We start from the raw sequence: 12,623 nt of genomic DNA, 5'->3' as shown, positions 1-12,623 counted from the left end.
TTTTTGACTTTGTATTCATGTTTGTCATTTGTGACTACATTTTCAGTGTTTATGTAAAATTTTACTTTTCTATGACATGAAACATTTCGCTGTACAGCACTGTGGTTTAAGCTGATAGCAGTTTGTTCACTGAAAGGATTGTGAATTCACGTGACAGAAGGGTGGCAGAGACACCACAAGAGGGAGCATTTTACTCATCCTTCACACAAGCATTTGATTTAGACATCAGTTAAGACGGAAGATGTGTATTTATACTAAACAAACCCTTTTTAAATCTGTATTATTGGTTTTTACAGGAACTATCATGTAAAGCGTTAAGCTTGGAAATTGGACTAAAATAAAATAAAAATATGAGTTGAACAAAAATGGAAGCTAAACATGGAAGCTGCACAGGATGCATGATTATGGTAGATTATCCTGAAAATTCTCATAATTTTTGTGATTCCTTGATATTTCATCCGGCATCATGGGGTCACATTTTCATTGTCTGTTTCTGACTAAAACTATCCTAATTAGATTTCTTTCTGGCCTCCACTACTTATCAGCCAGTGTGCAAAGTGCAAAGTGTTTCATTAGATTTAGCGTCTTCAAAACTTCTACTATTTGAATTGATGTGATCATAACATCTTTCAAAATAGTCTATTGGCTTGCTTGATTTTGAATGTAGATACATTAAACAATGGCCAAGGCCTAGGGCCTAATAAAGTAAATACCTACCTACCTACCTACCTAGGGGAGGAAGGGTGCATAATTTGCTGTGCTGCCTTGGATGGTGGAGGAACTGCAGGAGTTAAAAAAAAAAAAAAAAAAAAAAAAATATATATATATATATATATATATATATATATATATTTTCAATGGTTAGGTTCATACTCTAAAAAGATGATATACAAGCACCTCGGCAAACTGTTCGCCAGTAAGAAAACCGGGAGCTGACGTCAATCAAGCCAGACGAGCACAGCAAGCTTATCAGCTAGCAGCCTACTGTATCCGAGTCCAACAAGGAGAGGACAGTCTATGGAAGGAGGACAAAGACATGGCATGGTAAGGTAAGTGTATTGCGTAGGGCACACAACTGCAAATCAGGCAGTTTTACACAAGGCATTAAAGGACGTGCGACCCTTAGAGACCCCTTGGCTTTCTCTTCACTCCAGAGGCTCAGTTCTAAAACTACAGTGAAAACTGATATTAAATTAGAGGCATTGTTGTAACACCCAGGTCTTTAGCAGCTTGACAGGAAGGGGACTAAATCAATTTAAACACAGTGCTAAACTGCATCAACATTTTAGGTTTCAAGCTTTCAGATGTTGTTTACCATTTCTGTGTGTCAAATACTGGTGACCTGCTGTCCCCCCTCTAAAAGATAGAATTGGTTGGAATAGATCTATGGTGGGTCTCTAAAGGTTAAAAGCATAAAAGTGCAACATATTAAATAAATTGAATAGCTAAATAAAAACGTCAAATACGCATAGGATGCCATTGCACAGTAGGCCTTAATGGACATTAGTGTTTTATATGATCTTATGTCCTTCCTTTTCCTGTGAATATTATCTATGGTAACAATAACCCTATGCTATAATTGATTGATGCTCTCATAATCTACATGGTTTGTAAATCTACTTTCATAACGGTCAGTGCACATCTGCTGTTGTATACTATGTATGACTGTTACCAGATCTTTGCCTGCTTTGTGAGTAAATAACGGTGTTGATGGTCGCTTTTTAACTTCATTGTTTATTGTGTAAAACTGGCTTTCTTAAGAGCAACGCCCAGCTGCTATTTTGTGTATTTTGTGGATGGTTACTCAGGGTTTTCTTTAGGCTCCTGAAGGGCTTAGGGGCTGTGGTTACGGCCGGGGGAGGGGGGCAGTTGACCCGCAGTTATTTGATGAAAAACTATGCATTTTCACAGAATTTTGGACTTCAGCAGGCAGCTGTAGTGACAGGTGTGGTTAAAATTTAGTTTCTTTGTAATCCATACTCTTTATCAGTCTGGTTCTTTATCAATATTTGTACTGGTTTTGATGACAAAATATACAGTTTTTTTGTGTTCATGTGATGTCATGTAGACGCTGTGAAAAAGCACTTATGTGCCTAAGTATTATAATATTAGAGAAAACCCTGTTTCTTGAGAACAGCCATCTGCAGAAGTAGGGGAAAGGTGATGCTTAACTCTGTCTGCTGCGATGCTCTCTGGAACTGTGGTTGTGTGGTGGTGACTTCACTGATGCTGTTGCACAGGGTGCTGGTCACCTTTTTATTAAAGTACATTAACATTATTGTGTTGCGTGTCCAAATTGCACCAAATATGCCGGTACACACCCTCAATTCCCCACTGATACACCCACTGTTTGAAGCAGATGGGATAAACGGTTGTGCAAGGGACAAATGAACAAACGTTCCTTGAATTATATGTAATAAAAATTGCTGTCAGGTCTCTTACAAAAAGATCTTAAGGAGATTTCTTGAATGACGGTAAAATATCAGAGTGCAAAACTAGAATATGCTTAAAATCCTAGATCCACACGCATATCGAACGTGTCACATTACCACGTCTCATCTCAGCAGAAACACAGCTGCAGCCAGATGTGTCGACCACATTTTCAGTCCCCATTGATGCAAGCTATGAACTAAAGTTTCCATTGAGAAGCTATTTTAGGAAACGCTACCAAGCCCACGAGGAATATTAGGATTTTCCAGTACGACCTCCCAGGTTGGGTTCAGGGAGAGAGGTCGAAGGATCACCACCCACTGTCAGCAGGGTTTAGAGAGGGTGAGGTAACTTCTGGGTCCCACGAGATAACAAGGGGACCTGGACTGTTAAGAGAGAACCTTATGGAAGAGGTCCGTCCCAAAAGCAGATGCGTGAAACATTGAATGTGCATTTATTTATAGACAAAGGAATCTGGCCATTTGAAACTATCTAAGAAGGCAAATTGGTATTTGATTCTTATTGTTTTGAATATATGAAGATCTCTTTCATTTTTGTTTGCATTACCAATAGTAAGACCAAAGATAGTGGCTAAAGCAATCTTTCAGAAAGTAAAGACAGTGCTGATGAATGAAGAGAAGCCATGTTGTTAGTAACACTTGACACACATTTGACTGACCTAAAATGCTCATAACACATCCGTGTTACACATCAAACATCAGAAGCATGTTGCTTCATGGACTCTATGAAAGGTTTATTTAACATTTTGTCATAAGGACTATTTCATTTTTCTTTCCCTTTTTCAGTTCCTGTCCTTTCCTTTCCCCTCAGCTGCAACTTTTGGCTCCTACCTGTTCATAAAGTATCAGTTTCTGCTTCCTGCAATTGTCCTACAAGATGAAGAGGAATTTCTTCTTGATTCACTTCATGCAATTAGGTCAGTTTAAATCAAATACTCATACATAAACCATCATCCCTTTTATCAGGCTGTTGAATTGCCTGTGCACTATATGTACATGCAGTTTTGACCACCAACGTCAATTAAAAAAAAAAAAAGTCAAATTTTATTCTTGGATGACAATAAACGATTCAAACCTTCATTAAAAACAAAATTACACATTTATTATTTATTTCAAATGTTGAGTTTTGCAGTATTGTTCAGAAAGATAATTGAACAAGCAGAGTGAAGTATAATTCAAGTAGAAAACAATTATATCACATACCAGTATATACAGTTCATGTTTATATTATTACCAATTAACACTGTGTATTTGATACACACTCAGTCAAACAAGCTATACAGCAAGTATTTACAAAACTTTTGTCATTATTAACATAGCTGTTATGTGCACTACTTTTAACAAAAAAACAAAACAAAAAAACCCGTCAAAATAGCCTGACATCCCATCTAAACCTTAACATATATTTGCATTTTTAATGGGGTGACAAACATTCTGCATTTTGCAACAGTAAGATTTCAGGCAGATGTTAGAAATGGCACTAAGACACCACAGTGACCTCTCCTTCATAGTTTTAAGCCCTTGTTTGGGACCAAGTCAAAGCACACAGTTGAGTTATTTCAAAAATGTGTCCCATAGTTGGAAAGTTTCCATAGCAGTGTGAGTGAATGGTTGTTGATCATCTGTGTGTATATAACCTCTGCTTTCTTCTGTCTCTTTTTATTTCATCATTACAATAGTATAATTAATTGTCTTTTTCTAGATGAAGGTGTCGGAGTGAGACTGTGCAATAGCTGTTTATTTATTCTGAAATAGGACTTTCTTGAATCTGTTGGCTACATTATATTGCAGAAGACTGCGTGCTCGTGATTTAGGCAGAACAAATTGCTTTAGTTTTATGTTCTTTGTCTTTAGAATGCTAAATTATGTCTGAAGTGTCAAAGCAGTAGGTTCGAAGGCTGCATGCAGCTATGACACTACTATTCGTCTGCACAACCCCGTGACAGATACTAACTGACCTCTTAAATCCAGGCTGTTTTGAATTAGCTTTCACAATCTACAAACGACTGTCCAGCATAGTCTGTTGTGAATGGACTGCAGCATACTCTACCCGATCTCCAGAAGTGGAGTAGCTCTATTTGTCACCAGGTTTAAGTGCTTTGATTGTACTCAGTAAGAGTGAATATAGCACTAATTAAACCCCTCGCCAGGAGAGAGAGGCAGATATATATTCTCCATGTCTTTAAACTTAAAAGAGGATTCTCATTGTATGTAAGAAAGTACCACAAAGAGCATCTTTTTTTTTTTTTTTTTTTTTTTACTGGGTTTGTATATCGATTAATAACTGTCTATACTGTACAGTTTTTGCAACTGTATTGTGTATATTATGTTATGGACCGTCCTATTGTAATCAAATGTTTAGACATATTTCAGAGACTTGAGAATTGTCTTTCAATTCAACTCATGGAAGTTATGCTTCTAGAGACACAGTCATTAGACACAACCTGGAATTAACTGTTTATAATCTCACTATTACCTGATGGCGACTCTCTGACCTATACTCTCATGCCGGTGTATCCCAGCTCTGACGGCTGCCACACGGCATTGTCTCGAGGGCAGTGACTGTGGCAGGCACAGCTCAGGGTCACCATGACCGGCCTCCTCGTGGTTTTTCCGTTGTCACACTGGAACTCCACCAGAGCGGTTTTGGTTCTGTGAGGTGTACAGCAGCGGCCGTCTGTGCAGGAGCCGCAGTAGCGAGGCTTGTAGGCTTGGACACTGGTGCAGTTCTTATAGGAGAGGTGAACTGCTTCTTCACTCCTCACCATCCTCTGGCACTTACTGCCTCTCTGCGGACAGAGGGAGATACAGGGACTGAATTCGCATGTACTATATATCTCTGGAAAACAATGCTGGTCATGAATTGTCACGGTACTGGCGTTGAAATGTGCTAAAGAAAATGCAGAAACTCGTACATGGAAAAACTATAAAAAAAAAAGTACATTTGGTATAAGCTGTGTGAGCTGGTCCCGCTGGTCGTCACACGGTCTGATCATACACAGCCGGCTCTGCTTCACCATCTCACACCGGTGGTTCTTGTTTGTGACCCGGGTGGACACCCCCACGCCGCATGATCGAGAGCAGGCGCCCCACTCTGTAGTCTGCTCTATGCAGTTCAGGCTGGGATCCCAGCCATCAAAGCTCACTGTTTCCTCCTGACGATAGGCTGAATGAACACAGTAGGACGGAACCGTTAGATGGTGGGAAATAATTTTTGCATTATTTACTAAAAAGGTAACACGATTTGAAAACTTCAAAGTGCCAATAACAAATCAAAATGTGGCAAACTAAAACTTCAGGAGCATGGTCTGATCTGTTGCATTTCTTTTCCCTGTTGACTCAAAGCCAAGATTGACTTTTTTTTTAAGTGGTGTTAAGCTTTCTCTCTGTAAACTAATCCTTTTTAAATAAAAGTTTAAAAGCATATTCTGGGAAAACCAGTGTTTGCCATATGCCTTCACAAACATGTGGCCATGCTCAGACTGGACAGAATTATCTTGCTATCTGTCATCCTACATTCGAAGCATGTGAGATGTTTAGGGCACATTGATAAATTGAAGTGTCTTTTGAAAGCTTTATTGTGAGGCGTTTAGGGGACATCTGTCAATCTCTGTTACATAAAACAACCCGGGGTTACACTTTTCACCTCTAAGCTGCATGAAAACAAGAATTGTATCGTAATGTGAAATATATTTTTGTTTTTTATAAAATGGATTTGATAAAAACAGTATCGTTCAGGAACCACTATCAAAATACATATATTGGTAGCCTCAACATTTTTTGGAACAATACCGAGCCCTAATACACACAGTCCATCTCATCTCATCTAATCTCATCTCATCATTAGTGTGATCTACTCACCTGCCATCGCAAAGCCACCCAGTGCACTGGCTTCAGCCTGGGGCTCACACACCCACTTCTCGCAGCACTCTCCGGGCACCTGGACCCTGCGTGGCATGGGGCAGTCTGGCCCAGGCAGCATGACGTCCAGGTTGCAGCGTGGCACACAGGCTATCTGCCCGTCGCGACACATACACTGGTACTTACAGCTGGGGAAGAAGGTCTGGCCGTTCTGGTAGACAGAACCGCCCAAAACGCACACATCACCCTGGTGAACTGGAGGAAGGAGAAAAAACAGTGAGAGATGGAAAAATGGTTACATTATGGTTTCGAAGTAGTGATTACTAACTATTGGTCAGGACCTGGTGCTAGCTCTAACAACTCACAACTCACCGGCACAGATGCCAGTCCTCTTGTGGACGTCGGCCGAGTAGTCACACTGCAGCCCTTTCTGTGTGTCGCAGGGGTTCATGTCAGAGCAGAGCTGTCCTTTCTGACCGGCGCACACCAGGCAGCAGACACAGTCGTCCAGGATCAGAGGGACCCCGGGAGGACACATGGGGGGCTCTTTGGGGCACTGGCATCTCCGAGGACACATCTGGGACCAGACTAGTGTAAAAACCTGAGCGGAACACAAAATTGTGTGTTGAATAATCTCACTTTCTCTAAAGTAATCAAGAGAAGTCATTCTTCTGGCATTCATGGAAAAACACATCTTAAGCAAAAATAAAGAATTCCTCATCTAAGAAAAAAAGCAGATAAAGATGAAATAGGTTTGTATACTTTTCTTAAATCATATAAAAAGATCCACAATCACATAAGTCCATAAACTTTTGTAACAGTAACTTGCTTAGTGATGTTTATTGTGGGTAAAATTCGGTAAAACAAGATTTTCCAATCAATCCATTTAATCTAGTTAAAACATACTTTAATACTTTGCGATTTCTCACAGAATCATACAGGGATACTTAGTAGCTGTTGTAATGCCTACCTGTGCTGTAACGAAGAAAATAAATAATGATTTATCTAACAGATTGGCCATCTTCCCGTTAAGCAGAGCAGAATCAAAAATATCTGCAGTCTAAAAAATAGTCTTCAGTTCAGATAACTGGAGCTGGTTGGAGTCCTTTGGTTCAGGGTTTAAGCTTCCCTCCTCTCTGGCTGTGCTGTAGCAGAAGGTTGTAATCTCTTTGTCGTTCTGGCTCAGGACTCGGGAGAGGTGGACCTTATATATAGTAGAGCTGTCCTGCTGGCACCATGACGACAAACAGGAAGGAATGCTGAAGAGATCGCCCAGAGTGTTGGATGAGAACGAAAGTCACATTTTATTGTGAGATCCTGTCAAAGAGGGTGCCATAAACATGAGAAAGTATTTAGCCTGTCCAAGTTAATGTTCTTAAAAAAAAATTTTTTTTTTTTTTTTTTTAATGTTTTTCCAAAAAAGAAAAAAATGGTATCAATATACCACATGATTATATAATTAATCATAAATGATATGCTTGGTCAACAATTAACTCATTTTCTTCAGCTATTTTTTTCAGTGGAAGTATATTTATTGTGCAGTCCAACATGTTATATTATTACTTGGGGTCTGCTGGTTTCTTTACTTTTACCCTTTGACCTCTCTCCCTGAACCCTACCTGGGAGGTCACAGTGGAAAACCGACCAAGTCCCTGCAGAATTGTTGCTACTTCCTTAAATAGCGACACAGTGGAAACTTTGGTTCATCAGCAGCAGTTTGGAACATCCGGGGGATGAAACGATTGTCAACACATCTGGTCAGAGGTGTGCTTTGGTTTCTATAGAGCACAAGTTTATGGGTGGATTAGGAAGTGAAGCTGACTGGACCGCTGAGTGAAAAATCCGTGAAAAGATCAGTCAGTCAGTTTGTCACTTCATACACGCGTTGCTTTCATGACTTTCCTAAAACCAAAATACAAGAAAAGTTGAGAGTTATCAGCCAAGATGAGGCAGACTTTTTAAAATTTGTCCAGTCGTCCCCATTTTCCAGGCGTTCATGTCATACTGATGTTTTTACTTACACAAATCATTATAATGACAGAGCGCGCTCAATTGGTTCAATGCAAAGTGGCTTCTTTTGTTACTATGTTAAAATTTTGTGGTGGTTCATTTTGCAGTAAAATAGTTTTTAAAACTCTGGTCAATTAGGAAGCAAATACCTGCAGGTCGGTGTAATCATGAAAGTACAGTACATCTGACAAATGTGTACGAAACGGTTGGTTTGATGGTGTCTGACTGGTGGACATTCATGGAAAGCAGCATTTCTATTATAATTTAGAGTTGTGCTTTTGTTATTAATCAGCAGCTAAATATATTTTCAGTTATTAAATTCAGTCTGCTTTGGATCGTAGAAATGAAACTAGATATCTGATGTTTATAAATGACTTCCAGGCTGCCGGTACTGTCATGGAGGCTGGTCTACACTGTGAGTTGGCCTACAGGACTCTGTGCTGGTAACCTGTGGCTGACGGCAATATCATCTAATTTGAGCTGATCCAGCAGATTGACATTGGATAGATGAATTGGTCGTTAGAGAAGCCAGAAAAGTCGGTTCCTTACGGTATAGTTGTGTGTAAAAACCTCTCTTGAGAATTCTTTAAAATCCATTGCCTACTTTTTCTTTCTACTGTATTAGTTAAACCACATGCTTTGGGTCGAACACTAAGTCCTAACTAGCTACTAATGATTCAGTGATTGACTATAGTTAGATAATGAGTCCGTTTTTGTTTTGTCGTGTTTCTTGAGGTAAAGTTTTCAAGAGGTTATGCAGGCTTCAGCCTAAATGAGGTGTCTGTGCATCTGTGTTTGGACTCTTGAGGTGGATTACAGCAGATGAGGGTGAAGCTGGGTTGGACTTGGTGCCCACGCATTTCTTAAAAGAAGCCCAATAAGCCAATAAAAACACCTGCGGGTTTAGTCAAGATGTGTATGGATGGCTTCTAAGAAAAGATATTGGTACTCATGTTAGAAATCCACTAAAACCTATTGAAAGAAGCTGTGTGAAAATGTAAATATTTAAAAGTTTGGCTTAAGCAGCCATTTTTTTTAGTGAATCTCATTTTTGAGTTCAGTTTTTATACTGGACATGTACCACTTTGGTTACTCTCACCGCTCCTAATGATATTTATTACAGTATGTCTATTGCCATAGCAATATCTTGCTTTTGGCAGAGTCAAATATCTAAAACGTGTGAAAGAGAAACTGTTGTTAACTACCACATCACACCAAGCCTGATTTATAACCTTTACGTTCAGATTCCAACTCAAATTCCTGTTATTGATGAAAGCTCTCGCATTGCAAATACTTCTCGGTCTGGACTTGCTGCCCATTCTCAGCGTGCTTTGTCTCCCGTTTAGTAGGAGAGAGGAAGTTAGGTCCAGAACAGCTCTCTAAATAAGTTGTGATTCCAGCGAGTGGTGCATAGCTCCGCTAGAATCTTGATTCAGTGCTGTTCAAACAGTTTTGCCAGTGGAAGTTGAAGAATGTTGAACTTCACAAGATGCCTTTGTTTGCTTGGTCTGTGTGGACTTCTGCTGCTTTACGTCTTCTGCTTTGGCATTTTACAAGAACATTTATCTTTTTTTTTTTTTTTTTTGCTGCTGAAGAATGTGACGAGAAGCGATCATACCAAATATTACAGGATCACATAGAAGTAGGGTTTTATTGTACCTGATAAAGGGATACAAATTCTTTGACAGTTTCATTCGTTCCTTCTCATGTGTATTTGATCCCTCAAAACAGCTCTACTTCCTGCTTTTGTTCTCTCTCAAGCATCTGGTCACTCTTGGCTCTTTTTATTTTTTTTTGGCTCTTGTCATTTTGCCCCCCTTTTTTGCCTCCATATTTGTCCCAGAAAACCTTTTTTGACTGGTAAAAATGTTAGTGAGAAGCCTGTCATAAAAAAAACATCCCGGACAACGTCATAAGCCTATTTGCAGTGTGACAGCTTAGCACAGTGTGGCCTACTGCGATATCTCCCAGGAATGAGGTGGGAAGTCTGCATACGCACATTCATGGTATCTGCGAAATTTTTCCACTGTCCAGAGATGAGAGAAGAACATATGGAAGAGGACAGATGGAGATGGAGGGAGGGGGGAAAAAGAAGGGAGAGTGGGAGAGAGGGAGGGAGAGGGAGTGTGTGTGTGTGTGTGTGTGTGTGTGTGTATATATATATATGTATATGTGTATATGTGTATATGTGTGTATATATGTATGTGTGTGTGTGTGTGTATATATGTATGTATGTGTGTGTATGTATGTGTGTGTGTGTGTATATATGTATGTATGTGTGTGTGTATATGTTTATGTATGTATGTGCATATGTATCTGTGTATATGTATGTGTATACAGTATGTGTATATGTATATGTGTGTGTGTATGTGTATATGTGTATGTGTATGTGTGTGTGTGTGTGTGTGTATGTATGGTTCTCTGGTTCTCTGGTTCTGTTTTGTCCAGAGGGGGTCTGTGGCAGCAACAGCAGTCGTTGAGGTTTTACACCTAGTGTTACTGTCACTTGCCTTTTGTTTCCGCCCTAAATGCACTTCGTGCTCCAGTGGTAGGAAGAAACATTTTGGTACAACTTTAAAAGTGTGGTTTGACACAGACAGATCACACACTGAAAGCGTTTTACTATCAGTCGGTGTGTCGGCCCGCTCGCTGTCGGTGTTAGACTCTGCTGTAGAGCTTCAAGCCTTTTGCCAAGTGGTCAGGCCACACAGTCGATGCCTCCTCTGAGAGAGTTTACAAGGAGAGTCCAACAACATTTCGCAACAAATCGTTAAATTTGTGGCTGACCGTCTGTATGGCGCTCCTTATGACATATTGTTCTGTTCACAGTGAGGAATTTGTGTTTTATTATATTCTGTTGACGTGGAAATCCTTTTATATTTATTTCAAATCAGTTTTCCTCTTTTTTGGAATCCCAAATAAAGTTTGGGACCTTTTACTTGTTGAAAAAGTTTGTTGTCTTGACCAGATTTTTTGGTAATATTTAGTTCATAAGATGTTATTCCACTTCAGTATGTAGTTTATTCACAGTTTTATTACAAAGGTCTTTTCTATTTTCTATTACTTTCCATGAAGTCCTTTCTCAAAAGTGACTTTGCTGTTTTTAGCAATGTAACAACGTTCACCACCTGAAAACCATCGGTGACGAGTCATATGGATCCAAACTATTGGACGGATTACTGAAGTACTTTGACTGGATTCTCTGTTGGGGAAGGACGTCATCACAGGCGCAGACTGTTGTATGTATTAACAGTTTCTGAGCATTATACACACAACATAGTCTGCTTATTCCTGTATATTTTTTTCAGTTTCATCCATGCAGAGTTCAGTTTGGGTAAACGGTTGGTTTTGTTTTTATGTATACCATAGACTATTTAGTGTGAAGTAAATGAAAGAGTTTAAACACCAGCGACTGTGGTGTTTGATCAGCGATCTTCCAGAGGGAGGAAGATGGCGTGGATAATTCCATATGATTAAAATGGCAAAGCTTCCAAATATTGCTGTTCTCAGATCGTTGAATATTGGTTGCTCGTCTTGAGGCATGTAACTCGACAGCACGCTAGCAGCGGCTTTAACTGAAAGTCATTTTTTTTTATCGTTGTTGATCTGTTTGTGTTGCTTGACATGAAACGGAAATGTCTGCTTCATTGGCTATACAACCAGGGAGTTACCTGCACTGCTGATGTTGCTTCAGGGGATTTTCCGGAGACAGTTTGGATTTTTACCGGGAGTTCATCTTGTGCTCCGGCTGGGTTCAAGAAGAGTTGAAACCTCCTGAAGCAAGTGGCTGGTTGTTGGCCAATTAAATAGGATAATTTGCTCGGGGCTCACATACTGTAGATGGAGGGAAGAGGTGTTACTTGATAAATGGCACTCTCACGCGTTCCAACAGGTCTTTACTCTCTCCGAGTCTCTCTTTTCTTGCCATCTTCCACACACAAATGCCAGTTTACAATATGTTCTCAACTGATTTAGGTATGAAGTCTAGCGCTTGTCAAAATGTCAATTTGCTGGCCAAGTGGCGATCAGGCAGTGGGTTTAACAACCTGGGAGGCCACCGCAAATCTCTCACTCAGAGTTTATTTGCTGTACGCCATTGTACATGAGCTGAATCACTGGGACAGAGGCATCTGTCTCTTGTGGTGGGTGGTACTGGATGGACACAATATGGAGCATCCACTAATAAAACACGATATGGAAAAACCTCAGGATGCATTTCAAAAGACTTTATGTTCAGACAGAGAGACCTGAAGGTTTCCTGTGTGGAAGAGGAGGAATTATTTTTAGAAACTTGAGACTCTG

The 12,623-nt window shown here is 39.9% G+C and overlaps 1 protein-coding gene across 1 annotated transcript; it reads right to left on the bottom strand.

Moving 5' to 3' along the window:
• Positions 1–3,476: 3,476 nt before the first annotated feature.
• Positions 3,477–7,466, bottom strand: LOC138617764 (CCN family member 3-like). Its single transcript, XM_069693021.1, has 5 exons — positions 7,282–7,466; positions 6,684–6,912; positions 6,312–6,566; positions 5,393–5,616; positions 3,477–5,239 (listed from the first exon to the last, which is right to left on the bottom strand). The coding sequence occupies exons 1-5, from the start codon at positions 7,330–7,332 to the stop codon at positions 4,946–4,948; spliced, it is 1,053 nt and encodes a 350-aa protein (XP_069549122.1). The 5' UTR covers positions 7,333–7,466; the 3' UTR covers positions 3,477–4,945.
• Between the last annotated feature and the right edge of the window lie 5,157 nt (positions 7,467–12,623).

This window comes from Brachyistius frenatus, unplaced genomic scaffold (assembly GCF_029030835.1).
Source record: "Brachyistius frenatus isolate BFR_SWC_R1_liver_20210118 unplaced genomic scaffold, ASM2903083v1 Contig_14, whole genome shotgun sequence".
NCBI lineage: Eukaryota > Metazoa > Chordata > Actinopteri > Embiotocidae > Brachyistius > Brachyistius frenatus.
This window is presented reverse-complemented; position numbering and strand designations above follow the sequence as displayed.